Consider the following 24,308-nt stretch of genomic DNA (forward strand, 5'->3'; position numbering starts at 1 on the left):
TACTAGCAGGGACTTCCAGCTCTGTCCTCCCCTTTCCTGCTGAGTGAAAGCAGGCTGAGAAGCTCAGGCTGTGCTTTCCTGGCTCATGCCATCCTCAATTAAAGACAGACACACAATGGCAGCTGATATTCCCAGGAACACTTTTTAAAAAAGCCAAATAAATTTATTTTATACCATTTACTGCGTCTAAGTGTTCTTGTGTGCCTGGCCCTGAGTACAGAAATTATGTACACAGCATAAGCAGGGGGAATAAACATCACGGACCTGAATCACTGGGCAGTGGCCGAGAGGGCAAAAAAAAAAAAAAAAGGAATTTTATCTATAAAAGTGACTTGATGGCTACAAAGTTACACAGAAAGGACCCCCAAATCAACTCCTGGTCACAATGTGATTGTTAGCAATGGAAAGACACTTTCAGAAGGTCTTGTCCTTGCACAAAGAGCTCGGGTTGGGCTGGGGGAGTGGAAGCTACAGGTCATGGCTAGCAGATACATGAATCTCCTCTGCCGAGTGTTATCCACACGGAGATGAGGCCTTTTTGCTTTCCAAGTCCCGAATGCCAGAAATACAACTGGGAATCCTTCCAAAAAAAAAAACACTGACAGGACATGCAAAGTTTCCTCTTTCTGTAACATGGACAGCAAACTGAATCCGGTCATGGAAGGTTGGGGGGGTGGGGAGGGAGAGGCTGTGAACAGTTTCTTGCTCGTTCTCGGGACCCAAACTCCTCGGGCTCTGCAGAACATTGACCCCTGCAATACAGAGTTTTCCCACCCTGTCGTGATGCTGTTTGGAGCTTGACTGCCAGAATCAAATGGAAGAAGCAGGGACTACAAATACCACAATGCACTGTGATGCAAGTTCCAAAACCAGGACTGGTCACATGACAACACTATGGCTTTCCACCTTAAATACTGAAGCAAAACAGGAAAAAGGGGCCAAGAGGGCGAAGGCTTCCATCCATACCTAGGGTTGCGACCTCATCCAGGTAAACCGAGAGAGGCTAATCCAGTCCTGTTTCCCCCCTCCCCCCCCATACACACCCACACACTGCATGTAGGGCGATGTGGTTCTCTTAAGGAAGTCAAAGACAATAGGGCAAAGCCAGGCCTGGATCAGCATGCTTGGATTGACCTGGGTGAGGTGGCAACCGTAGCCATACCATTGTACATAATGTAAGAGGAAAAGCCAGACATCCACAAAAGGCGATCTGAGGACTGGGGTACAGTGTTCCCAGGTGCCAGGACAGTGGGATTCAAAGCTTCCAGCTGAGAGATCCTTCACATTTAGTCCCAAAGAAACCAAAATGTCTCTTGTGCATCTTCATGAGGAATAGCCTAAAAGTAAGGCTGAGTTTAAGCATCCTGCAGCAGGGTAACTAGATGGCTGCAAGTCATCGGGGTGAGGCTGATCCACATCTGTTTTTTGGGTTTTTTTTAATAACTCTTTTTTCCAGGCATACAATAAAAGAAATACATAAGGCATCAAACAAGATAGGCAGGGAAACAGAGCCAAAATGTACAGGCAAATAAAGGTCATAGGTTCATGACTGAAACATTTTCATATAGATAGAGGTCAAGGCTAAATATAATGTTGATAATAAATGTCCCAAATCACATTATATTTAAAGGACTGATCAGTCAAGGCATAACGAAGCTTTTCGAGATTGGCCACAACCCCACCTGTGCTCTCCAATAATCTATATTTGGACTAAACTTCCAAAAGGTTGCAATCGTGAGTCTAGCAGCTAACAATAATTGTTACTAGTTCACGATATTTTAGAGGTATTAATCTCCCCAGAAGTGTCAACAAGGGTGCAATGTTCACAGGAATACCCAACATGTCCATCCACTTCTTGCGCAATCTGAAACCAGTACGTACGCACCACTGGGCAGGACCAACACACGTGCTTATAAGAGCCTCTCTCCCCACATCCTCGCCAACATAAAGGCCTAGCCCCAGGCGTAAATTTAGAGTAATAAATTGGCGCGTGGTACGTCCTATGTATCAATTTGACCATTAACTCAGTCCGCCTCGTACAAATTGATTCATGATTGCCAGATAGTCTTCCAGGCTCTAGTGTCTAAATTCACCCACAAATCTATATTCCAGGCCTCAATCAAGGAGGGTGAAGTGGTGAGACCATATTTCCCCTGCAAGAATAGCTCTGCATAGTAAGGCAACTCCTTTTCTTTTAGCTCCTGGATCACTCAGATATTTTTCCACTCTAGTTCAGCCAAATTAAAATGTTGCTCAAGAACCCTCCTCAATGGAAAAAAGGAGGCACACAAATCCAAACAAAGCTCAAATTCACTCGCAAGCTCAGAGAAATCCATAAAAATATTATCATCCCATACCTGAGAGACAAGGACCAACCCCTTATCCCGTCGTGCCTTGAAAACAGAGGAGAGAGTACAGCTGGCCAAAACAGGATTTTCATAAATTGGTGCAATATGAGACATGTTCAAAAATTTCTGGACCTGGCTCCAGACTGAGAGTGTAGGAGCAAGTATAGGGCTAGTTCTTCCTATTCCCCTCAAAAACTACTATTACCCATCTTTCTTCCATTTCTAATTCCACTATAGGGCCCCCTTCTCATTTAAATTTCAAGGGCATTCCTATCTCTATTAGTACTTCCACTATCAGCCCTAGGTATCACAATTAATTCAGACCTTTCTATGGCCGATCATATTGCAAATATCACAAAAAAATCCTTCTATAAATTACATTTATTGAAAAGAATCCGACCCTTCCTTTTTCTTAAAGATTATCGTACTGTCTTACAGTCTTTGATTTTCTCGGGTATGGACTATTGCAATGCCCTATTTTTAGGTTTATCAGACTCTGCTCTATATCCTTTGCAATTAATTCAAAATTCTGCTGCTCGGTTGCTTGTAGGTACCTCACCCCTCTCTCCATTGGTTGCCAATAAAATACCGAATTCAGTTCAAAGTGTTATCAATTATTCACTCGCTTATCTATAATATTTCATCTACCTGGCTATGCACTAATCTTCGCATATATAAACCTCCCAGACAACTCAGATCTCTCTCCAAAAATCTTTTAGATGTACCCACAATTAAACTGGCTAAACACGAATTAACTAGAAAAAGGGCTTTTTCAGTAGCCGGCCCTGTTTTATGGAATGCACTCCCAGACTCTCTTCGCCTCATTTCCTCCACACAACAGTTTAAAAAATCATTAAAAACTTATTTATTTCAGAAAGCATACAGTTTACTTTCTAACCTGCAAAATTAACATTCATTTATCTTCCATATCGACACTACTTCTTCCAAACAGTTATATCCACAAGAAATAATACTATAGACTCAACCCAATTCACTGTTTAATGATGTAGGGCACAAATGTTCATTGTATTATTATTTTTAATGTTAGTTTTTATTCTGTTCTTATTTTGTTTATTATGTATGTTCGGTTGAAAACCGTTTTTATTTTTATTTTAAAATAATTTATCCATTATGTATGTTTGGTTGTAAACCGTTTTGATTAATTCCTTTGAATTGTAAAGGCGGTATATAAACATTTTTAAATAAATAAATAAAAATATTTTACGCTATAATGGAGGTGTAGGAGCAAGAAATGGGAGAGTGGCTAGATTAACTAACTTGGCCTGCTCTCGCTCTAATCCCAACCATGAAACATACCCCCTGTTTAACCACTCATGCATCCCAACCAACTTGGCCTCCCAATAATAAAGACGTACATTTGTAATGCCATACTACCCTAAGCCTTGGGAATCCACAGTGTACTCAGTTTCAATCTCGCTTTTGCTTCCTCCAAACAAATTTGGCCATAGCTCTGTGCAGATCCACAAAGACCAGGCACATTGCATGGGAGATGTTGGAACAAATATAGTAGCTTAGGTAGTATAGTCATTGTAAGTAAATTAATCCTGCCCGCCCATGAGACCAATAAGTATTTCTAATCCACCAGGTCCTGCTTGATACGATTCAACATAGGTCCAAAGTTTTTGGAATAAAGATCCCTAAAGTTTTTAGTAATTTGAATAGCAAGATACTTAAAGCTACCATCAACCCTGCGGAAGATGGATAAATAGCAAATTTCCTTTACTGGACTATCAAAAAGGGAAAATTCTGATTTGTCAAAATTGATCTTGTACCCAGAGAGTCTTCCAAATTCTTGAAGGAGGTCTAACAACTCAGGGCCTGACACTCGAGGCACTGTTATGTATACCAGCTCATCGCTGGCGTAGAGAGATATCTTATGTACACGCCCCCCCCTCCCAAGCGAATACCCTGTATTAAAGGGTTCTGTCGAATTGCCCTAGCCAGGGGTTCAATGGCCAAGTTAAAAAATAGTGGGGATAATGGGTACCCTTGCCTAGTACCCCATCCAATCTTAAAGAAAGGAGAAAGGCATTAATCAACAACCTTGCCCTGGGTGTCCTATGCATAGATTCATTGCTTGGATTCTTGCTATCTGGAATGTCTACCTGGACCATTACCTCAAAAAGAAAAGTCGATGACAGCCTATCAAAGGCCTTTTCTGCATCCAATGATAACACAAGACCTGAGATACCTTTTTTGCTTGGCCAAATAAAGGATATTGAATAATCTCCTCATTTTAGAGGTGGACACCTGCGCAGTTTGGTCTTCATGAACTAAACTAGGTAATACTTGTTCAAGTCTCGATTGCAGAACTTTAGCCATTATTTTTAGATCAGAATTTAGTAGGGAAATAGGATGATAAGAGTTGCATTCCCTGGCATCCTTCCCAGGCTTATGTATTAAAACAACATTGGCATCTGCCATGTCTCCCAAGGAGTCCTCTGTCCCGGCAGAATTATATATTGAATGCAGAAATTGCGCGATGTCGGGAAGAAATGTTTTAAAGAATTCTATTGGATACCCATCCGGGCCCGGCCATTTCCCACTAGGTAATTCAGAAATAGCCATTTGAATTTATTGCAATGTGATGGAAGCCATCAACCCCTCATCTTTATCCGCCAGGAGCGTAGGCATGTCTAACCTTCCAAGAAAACACTGTATGTCTTCCATGGAGGCCATTGTCGAATCAGTATATAATTTTATAAACAATTTAACAAAAGCATGTTCAATTTCTTTGGGGTTTTTTGTAACAGAAATAGCAGAGTTTGTAACTTTGGAGATAAAAGACATGCTACTTTTTTCTTTATACCTCTGGCCAAAATGCCCCTGACTTATTGCTGTGCTCGTAAAACTTTATTCTCGTGTATTTCAGAGCTTTTTCTATATTACCAACTTCTAAAGCCTGGAGGTTCCTCTGAGTAGTCTCAAGCTCTTTCAATGTGTGCAGAGAACAGTTTTGTTTACGCAGAGTTTCCAACGCATGTATTTTAACCGTTAGATCATCTATTTTCTTTTTCCTCTCCCTCTGGAGGAAGCTAGCATAGCTGATTATCCTTCCTCTCAAAAAAACCTTGAAAGCCTCCCATCTTAACACAGGCTCATAATCACTTACTGGATTGTATTCATTATATTCAGCAATCACATCTTTTACCAAACTGTGAAAATGCTTGTCCCCTAATAGTGAAGTGTTGAGCCTCCAAGAAAAAGAATGAGACCTATTGTCCCTGAATAAAAACTTCACTTGAACCGGGTGGTGATCAGAGATGGTGCTAAGTAATTGTCACAGCTATGAACATGGGACATAATATTCAAAGAGCAAAGGTAATAGTCTATGCGACTATACATACCATGCCTTGGTGAGAAAAAAGTGTAATCCCTGATCCCTGCATGTTGATCTCTCCACACATCTACCAAGTGCAACGTTTCAATTAGATCCATAGTGAGAGATAGCGAAGTATTACTGGATCTGGACACAGATGTCTTGTCTAACACTGGGTCAGGACAAAGTCCAATCTCCCGCCATGCATAACAACCCGTACCCAAAAGTGACAAGGCTATCAGTGAATGCCCAAAAAAATTCTGTTTGGCTCATATACATTAACAAGAGTTAAATTAATAGAGCCCATGGTGCAGTCAAGGAAAGTGTATCTGCCATTTGGGACACTTAAAGATCTGTTAACTACTAGCGGTGGATTTTTATCAATGAGTATACAAACACCATGGCTACATGAATTGTAAGAGGAATAATAAACTGATCCCACCCACCCACATTTGAGCATTTCATGCTCAAGATTAGTGAGGTGAGTCTCTTGTAAGAGGAGAACCTGTGCCCTTTGTCTACGAGCCAGTTGCAAAATACGTTTTCTTTTAATTGGAGAAGATATTCACCTCACATTCAGAGAAAGACAATTCAGAGCTGTGGTCATTTGAACTATAAATTAACCATTAAAATGAGGATTATATTACGCGGCGATGTGTAAGAAAGACACCATCCTGCGAACAAGTGTTGTAACCAAGCCCTGCAACTTATACCCAGTACTATCAGTATGTAGGTCTGAACCTTAGGACCAATAACGTGCAACCCTGCAAACATAACACAGGTATGCCTGACCCACTCCCCACTCCCCACCCTGCAAACCCATTAACATCCTACACTCAAACGTACAAGTCTTCATCCACCCTCCCTGTGCATCCCACCCCCAACTCTCAACCCCATCAGCTACATTAAACCTCTTACCCCTCAACTACGTCCTGTCCCCACCCATTCCCTTACCTTCTCTCCAATATCTCCTTATCAGCCACCCGCCATATACATTCCGATTTTCAAGCCACCATTCCTAAAGATAACTTCCCGATTCTTGTGCACTGTTCCAAGGAACCGTAAAAAGGAAAGAAAAAACAAGAAAGAAAGGAAGGAAGGATAACTTTGACCTAATGACCAAGAAAAAAGTAACACGGTGTCTTTTATATACTAAGTTCAAAGCAGTGGTCCCAAAAGCAGCACATCTCAAAAGTCATAGGTACGACACTCCACACATAAAGACAGGAAGAAGTAACAATAGGAAGAAATCCAGAAATTAAAAGCGTTTCAGTTCACTTTCTAATCTCAGCGTAAGGGAACTCTGCCATTTTATATACAAACAAAAATGCCCAATTTGGGGATCAGAGGTGCAAAAGATAAATACATCATCAAAATAATCATAGCACCAGTTCTTCGAGAGCTTCCATAGCTGAAACCTACAGCATACTGCTATCAGGAGAACATCAAAAGCGATAAAGCAGAACAAACGGGCATCAGGCACTGCAGTTAGAGAAGCGGTCTCCTTAGGTAGGTAGTAAATCTAGTGCATAAGGATAAAGATAAGAGTCCGACAGAACAGTGTTGGTAAAGCAAGGCATCTCCCTGGGTGACTTCCAGCATCCACAGTCAATGAGATTCTCTCCAAAATATCTCCCGCCCAAAAGCAAGCCGATCCAGTATTTTACCTGTCACCCGTTTTAATTGTTTAGGCCTTCAGCAGAGGTCTCTCCCAGTACGCCTTGATCCACCGGGTGACTGCGTCACATTTTCCAAAGTTTCCGACCCTCCTTTATAGAATACACGCAGTTTGGCAGGGTACAACAACGCTTACCACACATTCAAATTTTGCAGTTCCTTCTTCACCGCTACAAACTGTTGTCGTTTACTTTGTAAATCAGGTGAGAAATCTGGGAAGATCAGGATGCGGTTCCCCTGGAATTCCAATTTTTGCAGCTCTCGGGCGGCATTTAGAACCAGGCGCTTGTCAGTGAAGTTATGTAATCGAATTACAACTGCCTGTGGTCGGCCTCCTTGCGCTGGGGCCAAGACTCGATGCGCACGGTCTAATTTCAATGTTCCGGTTCCCAACTCTAACTTAAGGAGATCGGGCAGCCGTTTAGAAAAAAAACTTCACAGCATTGTTGCCTTCGAGAAGCTCAGTATGCCCAAAACGCGAATATTACATCTCCTTGAACGATTTTCGAAGTCATCTAATTTTTCAAGCATGGCTGGGTAATTTTTATCTAACTTCTCTACTTTGGCTGTAGTAGCTGTAGCAGTCATTTCTAGCTCAGACATTCGGCCATCTTGGACTTCCTTCACACTCTGCACTAGACTAGCCACCTTTTCAACAAGGACGCACATACGAGAGTCCAGCTTATCAGACATGCGCTCCACAGAACTCTCAATTATTTCTTGAGCTGCTCCGATCCTACCTGCAGCCCAGAAGGAATAGCAGTTAGCTTCTCATCGGAGCATGTCAGCCGAGCACGCCTTGAGCGCCCGATCTTCATTTCTGCTTTCTGCCTCCTTACTTGCCCACAAAGAAGGTATGGAATGTTTTCCTTTGTCTTTCACTGGAGGCATATTTAAGCCAGGTAGCCAAATGTTCAGTATAAATAGGCAGAATATATAGATTTCAGCGGGAGCACAGCAGGCGTGCGACTGTCAGCCTCAGAGCATACCCAGAAGTTCATCCACTTCTGATTTTGATTCTCTCATGCATATTCATTGTGGATATCCTGACAACCTGAAGTGTTTGTGGCTCTCAAGGGCCGGAGTTAGCCACCCCTGCACTACTATATCTGCCTAGGAAAGGCAGGGGGCTACAAGTCCTTACCTTTCCTAGGTACTGATTGAAGCTACATACCGGTAAGTTCAGGCTGGATCAGCTTGGCAGGGTTGATCTGGATCTGGTTTGGAACCCCAAGCTGTAGTCTACCCTGGAGAGAAGGTCTACCTTTTTATTTATAAGATTTTCAAATACAAGTATCTTTTATATCATTAGGAAATATGTATAAGCCAGATATGACAATTTTTACTGAAAGCAAACTTAAAGAAACAAAGTGTATTACAGGCTTCATACTTTAAATCACATATTATAGTGAACTGGGGGCCAAAGAGAAGGAGGAGATTCAAGAAATACGTTTAAGTATAGGTATAGTCCTGATAAAGGTGCAGATTATCTATTTCATTGGAGTCTGTGAGATACAATTATTAAGAATTACAAGAATCCAGAAATGCTCAATTGCTCTCGAGCAAAGAAAATATATGAATCCCCATCTTTCTTTACTAAACACTTGCAGGGGTCTCTTAATAGAAAGGATGCCCCTGCAGAAATTGTTTCCCTTCTCAATGAAAGAAACCCTTTGCGTCCCTCTTGAGTTATTTTGGATATATCTGGGAACATTCTGTTACGAGCGCGCGTGGGCGCGGTCGTCTCGAGCTGGTGGTGAGCCCTTGGGCCACGGCGAAAGCTAGGGAGGAGCCCCAGCCATACCGTGGGAGGTGAGCTGGGCAGGCATGGTGAGCCAGGCGGGTACAGAAGCAGGCACAGAGTCCGACCCTCAGCCGGACCTGCATGCCCACGGTAGCCAACACTGGGAAGTTGACTGATGAACGGTCCTCCGACTGTTCCCTGGCCCTTTCGGACCTGCCGCTGGATACGGCAATGGGCGGCAGGCCGGACAGAGGCGAGGGCAGACAGAGTCCTTACACAGAAGACGTCGTAGACAAGGCAGGTGCAGACATCGTAGACAAGGCTAGTGCAAACATCGAAGATGAGGGCTGGAAGGAAGACATGGCACTGTCCATCAGGGCGCCCTACTCAGCCCACCCGTGGGACTGAGTCGCGGACCACCCCGTCCCAGACGCGCCCTACACAGCCCAGGAAGGCTGGTCGCGGACCACGCTGAGGAAAGGAGGATGCACCAGGAAAGGTCCAGTCAAGAAGGAACTCCGATGACGGGACCAATGACATCCGAAGCCCCGTCGGCTGGCAGGAACAGAAGCTCAAGAGCCCGGGGGACGAATCCCTCCTGTTGGCCACTCCAGGGCCCAACAGGACAGAAGGCTCAGGAACCAGACGAGGACATAGGGCAGAACAACTGGAACTGGAACAGGACATCAGGAACACATCAAGGCAGACATCAGGAACACATCAGGTAGTGGATATCCGGACCGAGACAGGACAAGGAGCCATCAATACATGGAGGACCTGGATCAGCAAGGTTACAGGCGACTGTAATGCACAATCCGAAGGCCCGTTGCAAATGACAAGGAAGTCCTTATATACTGGAGGTAGAAGGCAACTCCCTGGGAGGAGCTTGCCAGGACCGCCCACCGCTGGCCCTATAAATAAGGAGGAGAGCTGCGGGCTGGCCCCTAGGAGAAGGGCGTCGCCAAACAGGAAGTCCAAACGCTGGCATGCAAGCCACAGGCACAGCTAGGCCTCTCAGGCCCTGGAGCAAGTCCCAGGTGGTACACAGGCGAGGCCCTGGCTTCGGAGCGGCCTCCGGGAGGAAGATGAGAGACCACCTGTAGCGCAGCAACAGGAGGGATCGCAACACATTCTTACTGTTGCTCCATGAAATTGAGTATTTAGATGCTGAAAATAGTGGGACATCAGCTTGCTGATGTCTTGCTCAGCTATTAAAGAAACCAACAGAGTAGTACGGTCTATAATTTCAATCCCGGAGGATTCAAGGAATAAGGTTAGGTTTTACATAATCAGGTAAGCCTACGGGTTCCATTAGGTTACGCTTTCCTCTGAGGACCTAAAAATGAAGTAAACTTTATTTATATTAGGTAAATCAGTGTCCGGAATTTGAAGAATTTCCTTCAAATATCTTTTGAAGGTTATTTCTGGTAATTCTCCCATAATCCTTGGGAAATTGATCAGTCTGAGGTTTAAGCATCTGTTCCAATTTTCTAGTAATTCTAGTCGACATGATAATGCCGTTCTATCTTTAACCGTGGCAATATTGACGTTTTTGATTTGCTGTATGTCCGACTCAGCCTTAGTTACAGACGCCTTCACCAACTCAAGAGCTTTTTCTTGGTCTTGAAATGTATTATTTACCGAGACAGTTAAATTGTCAATTTTGGTGTTATGAGCTTTCACAGCTATTGAGAGACCAGCCGTTAACTCCCACAAACTCTCCAGTGTTACCACTGCTGGCTTATTTGGAGTTAAGAGCTGCTCACCTTGCATCGCGGTTTCTGCTTCCAGCGAACTTGTAGCTGGTTGTATTCTTTGGGGTTCAGTGTTCTCCCCTGTTGATCCTGACCGCGTTCCTCACCGCTCCAACTCCGATGACTCACCCTCCTGCAGCGTCTGCCCAGTGACCTCATCGGTCCGCAACCGCTGCAGTGTACTCGTGAGCAGCTCAACTCTCTCCGCCGGCGGTCTCGTATCGGGAGGGCTGAGTGCAACCTCTGCCCCAAACATTGAAGTCTCTCCTCCCGACTGCAGCAGCGGGGGACTTCCTCCCGAGTTCTGCACCTCCAGCCGACATGAAGCTGGTAATCAAGGCTTGCTCTGTAAGTTGGGTCGAGATTGAGGGAAAGACCCTCACTTTTCCCTTGTGTTTCGGTGGCATAGTGGGGACATTCTTGATGATGGTCAGCACAGCTCCTTACAGCTCCTTACATCCTATATTTCCTGTTTTATATTCCCAAATTGTAAATATTTGTATTGTTATTTTTATCCTCCGGCTAAATGCGCCTCCTATGGATTATTTGATGTTAATTATTTTATAGTTTTAATTTTATCTGTTATGTACCATTCTATAGTTGTTGGATTGTAAAGCTTGTTGCTAATTTAATGTTCATTGTAAACCGAGGTGATGTTTTCTAACGTGCTGCAGTATATAAAAAACCCATAAACAAAATAAATAATGCCTCTGCTCAGGATGCCATCTTGCCCCCCCCCCTGTTCCCGTAACCGAGAAGGTCTACCTTGACGGCTGGTCTTGAGCTTTCTTTCCAGCCCAGCTGACCCTCCTGGCTAGCATGTGGCCTGTCAGTGCAATATCTACAACTAGCTTTGCATTTCAGCAGGCCTGGCAGCGGCTTGCTCATTTGACAGTCCAGGCATGTGCACATAATGCCGAACCCTAAAAGCAGCTACTGCAAATCCTGCCCTGGCCACTGGCTTCTGAAAAATACCAGTCCAGGATCAGTTCTGATTTCTACTATAAAGATTAGCCACATCTGGGTGTTCAGGGCTGCCAACAGTTGCACATCATAGGGAACAGGCCAATCCAGCTCTGGCATGGCCTCACTGTATGTCCAGACTTCTAGATTTGATTTTCCTAAGAAAAGCAAGGACTACATCTTCCTGCATGCATTGGGGTAACACAAGGACTAGCTCAGTCTGCCCTGTGTAACATGGAACTCCGGGTAGCACCAGATGGAATTGTAACTAGGGCTTCCACCTTACTCTGGTGAGCTAGTTCTGGGTTTTGCCCCACTGCATGCAGGGAGATGTATCTCCTGCTTTTCTTAAGGAAATCAGAATTATACTTCCCTGCATGCAAAGAGGCAAAACCAGGACTGGATCTGCCTGGCTTTTTATAACGGAATATATTAATAAACTCCTTGGTGTTTACCGATCTCCTTCTTCGTTTGGTCGCTACTTGCAATATTGGATCGGTTTCCGGTTTGTTTCTGTGAATCTGCGTGATACAGGGACTAGTGCAGGGCTTCTCGAAGCTGTGACGGGGACCCCTCAGCCAGTAGGGATTTTCAAGACATCCACGGTGAAAATGAAGGCGATACATTTACACAGTCAGGGTCTGCAGGGTTTACAAAATTTGATCTCATGCATAGCCATTGCAGATCTCCTGAAATCCCACCTGACTGAGTGCACCAGGACAGGTTTGGGGAAACCCTAAAACAGGAGCGCTCTTTCCATTTCTTCTTTACAGATTTGTGCTTTATGAATATAAGTGCGATGCCCACCTGAGGTTATCTGCTCTTCAGCTCTCCGTGCTGTGTTCATGTTTCACTCTTCATCTGTCCGTGCTGTACTCATGCTTCACATGTCTTGGTGTGACTCCTGCACAGGGCTCTGATGCAGTATACCACCCCCATGCTACTTTTTAGGGTCATTACAGGGTGAGCACTGAAGTACTTTAAGCACTAATATCTTCTCAGGAATTAAATATACATTTGGAAAGAAAATGTGGGAGCCCAGTGACTGTGCAGGACAAATGAATTCTCAAAAGCAAAGAAAATGTTGGTACAGCAACTTTAAAGGTCCTGCGATATTTTTGCTGGAGTAGGGAATCTGTGCTCCTTGTCCTGGTTAAAATTTAAGCACAGGCTATACAAATCTAAGAAGCAGAGATTCTCTGCCCTTAAGTGGTGAATGCAGCAGCCCTTGCGCTGGACAATCCATTGCATAAAATACAAGTGCACGGTGAGATATTAGAGGTGGTCAGTGCCAGTAGCTAAAGTTACCTTTTCCAAGGCCAGTCTCTTTTTAATCCTTGCCTCTCGGTGGACTGGGGGAGAGGTGCGAAGGAGGAAGCAGACCCCGAGGTAGGGACGATCCTGTAGCATGTGCTGATAAGGGTCCACTCCTGTTACCATCCTCGTTTCGCAGACCCTGGAGTGATATGTACACCAGATGTTATTTTTAGCCTCCTCTGCTCCTCTTCCATCTGCCCCTGCCAGGTGCTGGCACCTCACTCGCACGGCAGGCAGGGCAGCCGGCCAATAGGATTGCAGGATTCTAAATTTAAATGGCCACCCATCAGGGAAGCTTCAAAGACCACTCCCCTCCCTTTGCTGGGATGTTCCTGGGACAGGCCCACTCTACCAGAGTTTTATAAAAGCAGTTTGGATTTGTATTGCATGCTCCATGGTAATGGGTCCCCAGCATGCTTTCTAATTCAATGTTCTAAAAAGCGACATGTGGCAATCTCGGAGACAGACAGTTTGGAAGCATAATTTCTGGATTGAATACACTCTCTTCCCAAAGGGCAGAGAAAGAAGAAGAATGCTACCCAGTTCCATCTGGAAAGTTGACATGACTTGCTCAAGCTCAACGACACAAACCAGTTGAACATGAATCCCAAGAGAACTTGCTCAGTAATCTGACCTGCTCATGATGTACTAGCCGAGGTCAGGTGCCAAAACTTACCGAGCACCTGGAGCTACCAGGTTGGAGGATGGCAGTCAATGGAACCGCATCCATTTTCAGCTGGAGTTTTGCCTCTTGAGGGACAGCAGATGTGTCTTGGGTTCACCATAACTCCGTAAGCACTATGCCCCACCTCATCCTTCTTTTGTAGGATGAGGAGAAGATGGATGGTCAAGTGGCTTGAGCCAGGCTTTTAAAAAACATTAATCTATCTCCTCTATAAAAATTAAATAAAAAGTTTGGTTTTTGTAATAATTTTTTTAAAAGACCATGTCATAGGAAATGTAGAGCCCTGACAAGACAGTAACCAAAACTAAATAATAATATTCCTGGGCAACAACAATTAGTTATATCTTTAATGGTCCCTAATGGAAAAGAAATCAGTCATAAAGTTTTCAACTTATCTTGCTGCCTGACAGCTCCTATAATGCTGTATACATTTATCAATTGATTATGATGTAGATATGGCTGGGCAATCTGAAGCACAAGGACACAATGCGACTGAACCAAGGTTAGCCAGAATTTCACTTGAAATTTTATTAGCTGCATTAACTTAAAAAAAAAAAAAATTGATTTCAGGAGTTTTCTGGTCTCCGCAGATGGTGCGGCTTAAGCAGCTCCAACTCGGAAATGGAACAGGTTGGGCCTATTCTAGGATGCTGCGTTCAGGCTGATTCTAAAACTGTATCTTTTAAGTGACAGGAGCATGGCGCCCGGTCGATGGTAATTCATTATTCATTAAGGTAAAAAAAAAAAAAAGAGAGACAGGCTCTTTGAAATCCTACAAGCAGGGTCACCAATTTCACCTCCCTCTCTCCCCTCCTGTTTGCTTGTCTTCTAAGATTCTTGCAAGTGGGCTGCAATGAGAGATTCCTCCATGTTTCAGAACCACAACCGTCAGGGAGTCGGGTGAAGGAGGGATGGAGTTAAAGGCAGGGGAGGCAACACACAATTGGTAAGATTTTGTCAGGAGGCCACAGCCTAGGACAGGGCTTCCCAAACCTGGCCTGGGGACCTCACAGCTAGCCAGCATGTCAGGATATCCACAAGGAATTTAGTTTCTTCTCATTTCTATAGTCCACTTTTGGGCACTTCAAAGCAGATTACAGTCAGGTGTTGTCCCCAGAGGGCTCAGACTCTAAGTTTGTACCTGAGGCAATGGAGGGTGAAGTGACTTGCCCAAGGTCACAAGGAGCCTGGTCTCCCTGGTTCAAAGGCCACTGCTCTAACCGCTAGGCTACTCCTCCACTCCATGAGATAGGTTTACCTAGCATATGCAAATTTATCTCCTGCATATTCATTGCGGATATCCTGAAAACCCAACTGGCTGGGAGATCCCCAGGACAGGTTTGGGAAGCCCTGATCTAGAACCTACAGAGCAAGGTTTGGTTTTTTTTGGGGGGGGGGGGAGGGGTTGGTTTTTTTTAAGTGTTGAGCATTTGATCCTTTTTTTTTTATTTAGGTTCTGAAAGCATATGATTAAAGTATTTAGTCAGGAAAGGGGCTTTCTACACCTCAAAAATAAGGGGGATCATATAGCACAGCTTTTGCCCCACAGCTATTCTGAGAAATTTGAACTAGAAGTCCATAAATGGGGTACCTGCATGGAGTGGCAGTTACAACCCTGAACAACTTTCTGGGCAGCCTGGATGGACCAACTATCTGCCATCATTCACTACTTTACTATGTACAGATACAGTAGAGGCTGTTCCAGCCTGCCCCTTATACGTAGTAACATAGGAGACGAAGGCAGGTGAAGATCCATTGGCCCATCCAGTCTGCCCAGTTCAAATTCTTCCTCTTTGGTTCTCTATCGCTTTGGGCAGGTGAGCATATGAATCCCCCTACTCCACACCCACCCCACCTCTCAATCTTGCTCCTAGCACTGCCCTCTGCATCTGTTCCAAGATGCTTAAACCCCATTCCGGTGCTGACCTCCACTGGTAGCCTATTCCAGGCCTCATCCTCCTCCTCTCTGGTTCCCACAAGTCCCCCTCCCATGTCTTACCATCAAAATATATAATTATCCAAACAGCCACCAAAACCAGGGAGGTTTTGTCTGCAGTAGCTGGCTGAGCTCCTTGATATTAGGGTTATTTATAACAATGTATTCCACACATTAAGAAAGGTGGAAAGAAGGCAAAACAATTACCGGCATGGTTAAAAGGGGAGGTGAAAGAAGCTATTTTAGCCAAAAGATCTTCATTCAAAAATTGGAAGAAGGATCCAACAGAAGAAAATAGGATAAAGCATAAACATTGGCAAGTTAAATGTAAGACATTGATAAGACCAGCTAAGAGAGAATTTGAAAAGAAGTTGGCTGTAGAGGCAAAAATTCACAGTAAAAACTTTTTAAAACATATCTGAAGCAGAAAGCCTGTGAGGGAGTCAGTTGGACCGTTAGATGATCGAGGGGTTAAAGGGGCACTTAGAGAAGATAAGGCCATCGCGGAAAGATTAAATGATTTCTTTGCTTCGGTGTTTACTGAAGAGGATGTTGGGGAGGTACCCGTAATGGAGAAGGTTTTCATGGGTAATGATTCAGATGGACTGAATCAAATCACGGTGAACCTAGAAGATGTGGTAGGCCTGATTGACAAACTGAAGAGTAGTAAATCACCTGGACCGGATGGTATACACCCCAGAGTTCTGAAGGAACTAAAAAATGAAATTTCAGACCTATTAGTAAAAATTTGTAACTTATCATTAAAATCATCCATTGTACCTGAAGACTGGAGGATAGCAAATGTAACCCCAATATTTAAAAAGGGCTCCAGGGGCGATCCGGGAAACTACAGACCGGTTAGCCTGACTTCAGTGCCAGGAAAAATAGTGGAAAGTGTTCTAAACATCAAAATCACAGAACATATAGAAAGACATGGTTTAATGGAACAAAGTCAGCATGGCTTTACACAGGGCAAGTCTTGCCTCACAAATCTGCTTCACTTTTTTGAAGGAGTTAATAAACATGTGGATAAAGGTGAACCGGTAGATATAGTATACTTGGATTTTCAGAAGGCGTTTGACAAAGTTCCTCATGAGAGGCTTCTAGGAAAAGTAAAAAGTCATGGGATAGGTGGCGATGTCCTTTCATGGATTGCAAACTGGCTAAAAGACAGGAAACAGAGAGTAGGATTAAATGGGCAATTTTCTCAGTGGAAGGGAGTGGACAGTGGAGTGCCTCAGGGATCTGTATTGGGACCCTTACTGTTCAATATATTTATAAATGATCTGGAAAGAAATATGACGAGTGAGATAATCAAATTTGCAGATGACACAAAATTGTTCAGAGTAGTTAAATCACAAGCAGATTGTGATAAATTGCAGGAAGACCTTGTGAGACTGGAAAATTGGGCATCCAAATGGCAGATGAAATTTAATGTGGATAAGTGCAAGGTGATGCATATAGGGAAAAATAACCCATGCTATAATTACACGATGTTGGGTTCCATATTAGGTGCTACAACCCAAGAAAGAGATCTAGGTGTCATAGTGGATAACACATTGAAATCGTCGGTTCAGTCTGCTGCGGCAGTCAAAAAAGCAAACAGAATGTTGGGAATTATTAGAAAAGGAATGATGAATAAAACGGAAAATGTCATAATGCCTCTGTATCGCTCCATGGTGAGACCGCACCTTGAATACTGTGTACAATTCTGGTCGCCGCATCTCAAAAAAGATATAATTGCGATGGAGAAGGTACAGAGAAGGGCGACCAAAATGATAAGGGGAATGGAACAACTCCCCTATGAGGAAAGACTAAAGAGGTTAGGACTTTTCAGCTTGGAGAAGAGACGACTGAGGGGGGATATGATAGAGGTGTTTAAAATCATGAGAGGTCTAGAACGGGTAGATGTGAATCGGTTATTTACTCTTTCGGATAGTAGAAAGACTAGGGGACACTCCATGAAGTTAGCATGGGGCACATTTAAAACTAATCGGAGAAAGTTCTTTTTTACTCAACGCACAATTAAACTCTGGAATTTGTTGCCAGAGAATGTGGTTCGTGCAGTTAGTATAGCTGTGTTTAAAAAAGGATTGGATAAGTTCTTGGAGGAAAAGTCCATTACCTGCTATTAAGTTCACTTAGAGAATAGCCACTGCCATTAGCAATGGTTACATGGAATAGACTTAGTTTTTGGGTACTTGCCAGGTTCTTATGGCCTGGATTGGCCACTGTTGGAAACAGGATGCTGGGCTTGATGGACTCTTGGTCTGACCCAGTATGGCATTTTCTTATGTTCTTATGTTCTCCAGCCTTCTTAGAAGCCTGGTGCAGCTTTGTGACACGTTTACCTGTTCACCCCTACCCAAAAAAAAAAACCAACCTCTCTTCTCCCCTTATCTCACTGTAAATGCTGTAGGACAAAGCAGAGTGACATGTAAATTGGTGGGGGAGGAATAAATAATATAGCTACATACAGCCCTTCAAGGTGCCATGCAAGGTAGTATTAGATCTCTCTGCCGCCTTGGATACCATGGATCACCAAACAGCTCCTGATATACAATTAAGGGACATTGGTATTGAAGGCACAGCCTGCAAATGGTTTGACTTCTTCCCAGATAACAGGACACAGTCCATCTCATGGGACAACATTTCTTCCTCACCAAAAGACTTCACCTGTGGAACACCTCAGGATTCGGTGCTTTCACTGATCCTCTTCAACGTGTACTTTCGTCCAATCTGTGACCTCATCCATTCGTTCAACACCTTTTATGCTGTCATCCAAAATAGGATCAGACCAAACCTCATCCATTACTATTTTGAATGTCCTACAGCAGTAACTCAAGAACCACTAACTTAAACCAAATTCCTCTAAATCTGAACTCTTTTGGCTACACCAATAAGGCCACCCCAACATAAAAACTCAGTACTGAGTGTAGGGGCTCAACTCGACCATAGCCTTGTAATGGAAGCCCACCTCAAAGATGATAGGGACCTCTGTGACACCATGAATGGTCTTAGGATAGCCAGATTAAGGCTGGACACCAGCAGAAATCTTGCATAAACGTCCTTATTAGTGAAAAGAAAGCAAACAAAAGCAGCTCTGCTATTCTTCTCATTTCAACAACACAAAGGTAGTATCACAACGTACAGTTCAGTAGCATTTCCTTTCTCTAACCTAAGCCTCCTGTTCCCTCCTGAACCTGGCTGGTTATACCCTTCCCAGGGCCCTCTGCCCGGACCAGAATTCCCTGCTGTTTTAGGCTTAAGGTAGACTGGGCCAGATTTTTTGGATCCAGTCCTTTAAGGTGTTCTGGGTTTTCTCCTGTATACTCCTTCACAACCTCCTTCTGGCCCCAGCCAACTGCGTAATTACTATGAGAAGCACACCTCGATATGTGCTGTACTCAGCGGGCGCGTCGGCAACTGCGGGTCTCCATTTATCAGCATCTCACAATGTGATCTCAAACGCCTCCGACTCTTTAAGGCTGCCAGAATTTTGGTTGGGGGCCACAGCAACAGACCACATAAGGTAGCTGCGCTGATCCCCGGTCGAACACAGGATGCAATTCCGAACTCTATGCCTACTTCTTCAAATTGTGTGAACAAACTGTCCCCTGAGCATCTCCCCCAACTTCTACACTCCCACAAACAAGCCAACTCTGATGCTCCCAAAACCCTCCTACCCTCCCCCCCCCCTCCTTTGACATTTACCAGATTAACCTGCACAAGACTTTTGAGCACCCTGCCTGCTATGCCCCAAAACTACGGAACAAATTACTGCTACCCCTTTGCCTCAAATCAAGCTACCTTACTTCAGGTGGCAAGTCGAGGCTTAGGCTATTCACCCAGACTCGTCGGAGGCTTCCCTCTTTACAATGGAGTTCCAGAATTCTTGACCATGAGAGCTTCTACCAACCTTCTCCCTCTGCGCTTGGTGCCTGCCTTATGCATCTGTACCCATACCTATCTCTATCGTTGCCCTCTAATATATCAGGCAGACCAGCCACTTAACACATGCTCTTCTTCATTTCAGGCAACCATGATCATCTGCCTCCTTTCTTTACTGTTAACCGGTTATGTGAGGATTATAAATTGTGATGCAACTGTCATTAATTTAAGAAGGCAGAATATCAAACATTCAACAATAAGTAAATGATGCCATCATGAGCTGGCATATTTTGCCAAGAGCAGGGACCTAGAGACCAGCGGCTGCATGAAGAAATAAATGTCCAGAGCATCCGCAGCAGAGGTTGGACCCCTGACATCTGGAAAAAGATGTCAGCTTGTCTCCTTAACATCTGCACAGTCCGATAATACCTCCCTACGTTCCTCTGTGATACATCTGCTCCTTACAGTAATTACAGACTGACAAACACTAGGTCTTCAGTGATCAACTGTTAATCATAATTAAAAAAAAAAAGTCATTTGCTGCGCAGCTCACATAAGAGCTCGGCGAAGATGACTAGAAAGCACTAAAGGGCATTCAGCCAGTCAGAACAGAGATTACTGAGCCGGGGGGCTGACAATTCCAAGCTGTCATACTCTGCACTAGATACTTACATGGGCAGACGTGGTAAGGAGACACCAGCTAGCTACAGACAAATCAGACTATAACGCTGTGAAATCCACTTCTACTTTACATTTCATAAACCAAGCACTTTAAATTGTACCCTCCCCCGCCACACACACAGACTGGTATGCAGTTTAATTCTTGACCGATAAATGCTTTATAATTCATCTCACTCTATAGTCTTACATTTTTCTATTGCATTGCTTATAAATTATTATAGGTTCTGTTACTCTTATACGAGCGAGTTAAGGCATTTTATGAGGGAGGTGATGTGATAATCATTAGAGGAAGGGTGGGGAGGACAATACGAGCTTTGTACTTTTCAGTATGAGAAAGCTAAAGACTTGGGAAGTGCTCCTAGCTCTTTGCTTTATCGATGGATGCACCTGGGTGATCCCTCCTCGGGGTTCTTATTTGGTGAGGAGGGATGGGATAGCGTGGTAGTGCAAGAGGAGTCAGGAGAATGTCTGGGATATGAGGCGTGACTGTAACAAGCTACCTTCTCTTTCTTTGCCTCAGTTTACCCAGCTGAATTCCTTCTCCTGTATTCAACTGAAAGCTTTCTTACACAGAAACATATAGAAATGATGGCAGAAAAGGACCAAATGGGCCATCCAGTCTGCCCAGCAAGCTTACAGTTGTACTACTGGCCATACAAGCCACCTTTTATCAGTTTCCCAGACTGTCAAAGACAGGGCCCTTGGAGGATAATAACGCAAGAGGTCCCTTCTATTTGATGGTATAGTGTAGGGGCCAATAACCCCAAATTGCCAAATACTAAATGTTCTTGCTACCTTGTAGAAATGTATATAGTTGTGTGGCCTGAGACTACTAACCTCAAGTAGATAATGTGCTGTCTGACATCCTATTAGCCATGTACATAGTCATGCAAATGATCATATAGTCTAATAAACCTGGATATATTTATACATACTGCCAGCCTTCTTCACAGTCCCACTTGTTTTCCTGGGGTAAAGGAAGGGGAAATCCCACTCACTAATACCTTCTTCTTCAGGTGGAGGCGCCAAGAACGTGAGGACCGACAGTCTGCCCTAGGGGAGGCTCCTGCCAAAGGTCAGTGCCGGACCAGGGAACACCCCGCAAGGTAAATGGTCAAGGGGGCGTTCCATAAAATTCTGGGAGGCAGAAACGTTCCAGGCAGGCAGGCAGGCAGGCCTGCCTGCCTGCCTGGAATGACAGTCAGTGAGCGTTCCCTTTTACCTGTAATTTACAAATTAAGAACAGACTGACACCAAATGAATGCTTATGAATCCACACCTGCGTTTACACTGCAAAAAAAAGGATCTTGCGAGTGAAGGGTTAAGAGCATACAGGGCACTGCTGATAATAACGGAGGCAATTCAGTTTGTTTCTATCCATCATTGATTATGCCTATAGACATAATCGTGATGTCACAGATGCAGCATTATGACATCGGCAGGGGATCAGGAAGTGAGGCCAGCAAGACTGAGGCGGAGAAGTAGCCTGGTGGTTAAGAGGAGCAGGTTGAGAAGCACGGAAGCTTGGGCTTAAATCTCACTGATGCTCCTTGTGACCTTGGCTAAGTCATTTTAATTGCCTCAGGCACAAATTTAGAGCCTGCTTTACTAAGGCTTTTCTCTCATTCTGTGCCTATGGGAAAAATGCTTCCTAAATCCACCCCATCAATTGTGAGCCTCTGGGGACAGGGAAGGGTGAGTTGCAACTCACCCTTCACTAACAGTGAAAAAGGCTGAGATAAAAATAATAATAGTCTTGCTTAAACAGAAATCTCTATGGAAATGAAAGAGGATGGAAAGGGTTTATTACAAAGGGTTAAAGATGTCTTGGCTGAAGAGCTGATACACTTCTCATGTATGGTCGTTTTACATTGGATTTTGCACATTTCTGTTCAGGGTTTTGCAAAATAACCAAATAAAACTGACCTTAAAATAGGAAATTACAAAACATGTATTTTCAGACTAGAATTAATATATCTTTGGCTGCGCCGATGCAGGTTCATATTAAATAACTTTTTTTTTTCTGTCGGGTATCCTAGAATATCAAACTGCCAGGGAAGGGGCTGGCAGCGCAGACCAGGACAGTAGGGATATAAATGCATGTTCTCTGGGCCACAGAATGGTTTCTCTCTCAGCAGGATATGGTGGCAGGGCTCCAGCAGACCAGAGCCGAACTCCAAGCCATAAATGATTAAAAAAAAAAAAAAATCAGAATATAATGCAAACTTCAGAGAGACACTTTTTAAAAAATTGCACTTCATGAAAGCAACGTTTCCTCAAATGGGCAGGCTCCCCCTTAACCAAGAGGCGTTATTAAAGTTAAAATCTTTGAGAGAGAGAAAGACTCCGAAACGTGAACGATGATCGTAGTCGGGGGGAATGCTTGGGAGAGGACTGATCGGAGCCCGCCGTGGTTTGACAATGGAGAATGCGGCGATTGTGCCCGATTATGTAAGAGCCTAAACGTCGGGCACAGAGCCAGCCCCGGGCGATCCGGCACCCAGAGCCTGTGCACTCGCCACTCTCCTTTCGGGTGGGACCAGCGTGATCACCCCCCCCCTCCCCCGTCACTGGAACCCCGACCCCACAAACTCATCGCCCGGAGGGAAGATAATCACCTGCAGATCTTAAATCCCAATCCTTTCCCCTTGACAGAAATCCTGCCAGATATTAACTGCAGAGCCGAACGTGGTTTTGTTTCGTTTCCTTCCCCGAGCACTCCGTGTCCATCGTTCGGTGGCACAAGTTACAGGCAATCTCTTCTAGCCAAGAGGAGTAGGGACCTTTTTCCCTTCGGTGGGTTATAAATCCGTCGGGAAGTGTTTTAACACAATCCGCATCTAGTTTTATCTTTTGCCAGAGAGTTTTAGTAGCAATCCGGCCCTTCCCTGCTCACTTCTGGAATCCAGTTTTCAGTATCGATTTGATTTAAAGTCTGCACTGTGGACCCCACCAGCTCTTGTTTTATTTTCCGCTTCTCCTCTCCCCACCCTCCCAGAGCTGCCTCTGGTAAATCGGTCGACACTTACCCGCATACTGCACATCTGGTCCTCTTTATTTCGCAGCTCAAAGGACTCGTCTTCCTCCTTCTCGCCCTCCCCATAGTCCCGTCTCAGCAAGGTGAAGCCCTGCCTGCAGCACAGCAGCCACCATAACCCTTGAAAAGGCATTCAAAGCCGATGGGGGAGCGCAGCCTCCCAGCCCCCCGGGGATCGCTGCCTTCTCCTTTGCGCCCTCACATCCGCCAGTCTCAGATCTCTGCCCCAGGGGATCCAGTTCCCACCTCAGAAAGGGGGATTCCCCCCCCAAAAAAAAAACAAATAGCACCTTCCTGAAAAGAAAACAGCTGGAAGGGCTGGAAACTACTCCGATCTCTTTGTCTGCAAAAGGAAGGGAACCGGGGGAAGAAGCCCCGATCGGGGACGATGGTTCCCGATTTCCGAACCGGACCGCGAAAAGTAGGTACGGGAACGGGCACCAGCTCCAATGGAAGTCCCCGGGAAGGCGGGGAGAAGCAAGAGCCGAGCCCGGGTCGGAAGCAAACTTCACCGCCAGCTGCAGTCCAAAGCCGATCCTGCTGCTCGCTACTTCCTGATGCCAGAAGCAGGGGAGAGGCGACAGACGCGGGAGAGCTGCCGGGGGCCGATCCTGCCACTGCCGCTCCCGCCCCGGCCCCTTCTGGCGGAGCTTCAACAATGTGCGAAGGATGGGCTCCGAGTCGACCAATAGAGCGCCGGGTGCCCGGGCGCGGCGGCCAATCAGCGAGCGGGAGGCCGGTGATTTATGCGAAGGCCGGCAGCGGGTTGCATCATCGTGCGCCTCTCCCTCCTCTCTCTCTCTCCCCCCCCCCCCCCCCCGCAGTCCCCAATCCCAACCCCCAACCCCACCTCCGGGCAGCGTGTCAGCTGGAGGGAGGAGGGGAGCTAGGCAGGGACTCCTCACCTTTAACCCCATCAGAGCGGCGAGAGGCGA

At 44.9% G+C, this 24,308-nt stretch overlaps 1 protein-coding gene across 2 annotated transcripts in view; it reads right to left on the reverse strand.

Moving 5' to 3' along the window:
* Positions 1–24,000, reverse strand: part of PLEKHH3 (pleckstrin homology, MyTH4 and FERM domain containing H3) — a 105,621-nt gene extending 81,621 nt beyond the window's left edge. For both annotated transcript variants that reach the window (XM_029572720.1, XM_029572719.1), the window contains exon 1: positions 23,366–24,000. In XM_029572720.1, coding sequence (XP_029428580.1) covers positions 23,366–23,506 — 141 coding nt within the window. In that variant the 5' untranslated portion in view covers positions 23,507–24,000. The remainder of the gene's footprint in view (positions 1–23,365) is intronic.
* Between the last annotated feature and the right edge of the window lie 308 nt (positions 24,001–24,308).

Source organism: Rhinatrema bivittatum, chromosome 12 (genome assembly GCF_901001135.1).
Source record: "Rhinatrema bivittatum chromosome 12, aRhiBiv1.1, whole genome shotgun sequence".
Taxonomy (NCBI): domain Eukaryota; kingdom Metazoa; phylum Chordata; class Amphibia; order Gymnophiona; family Rhinatrematidae; genus Rhinatrema; species Rhinatrema bivittatum.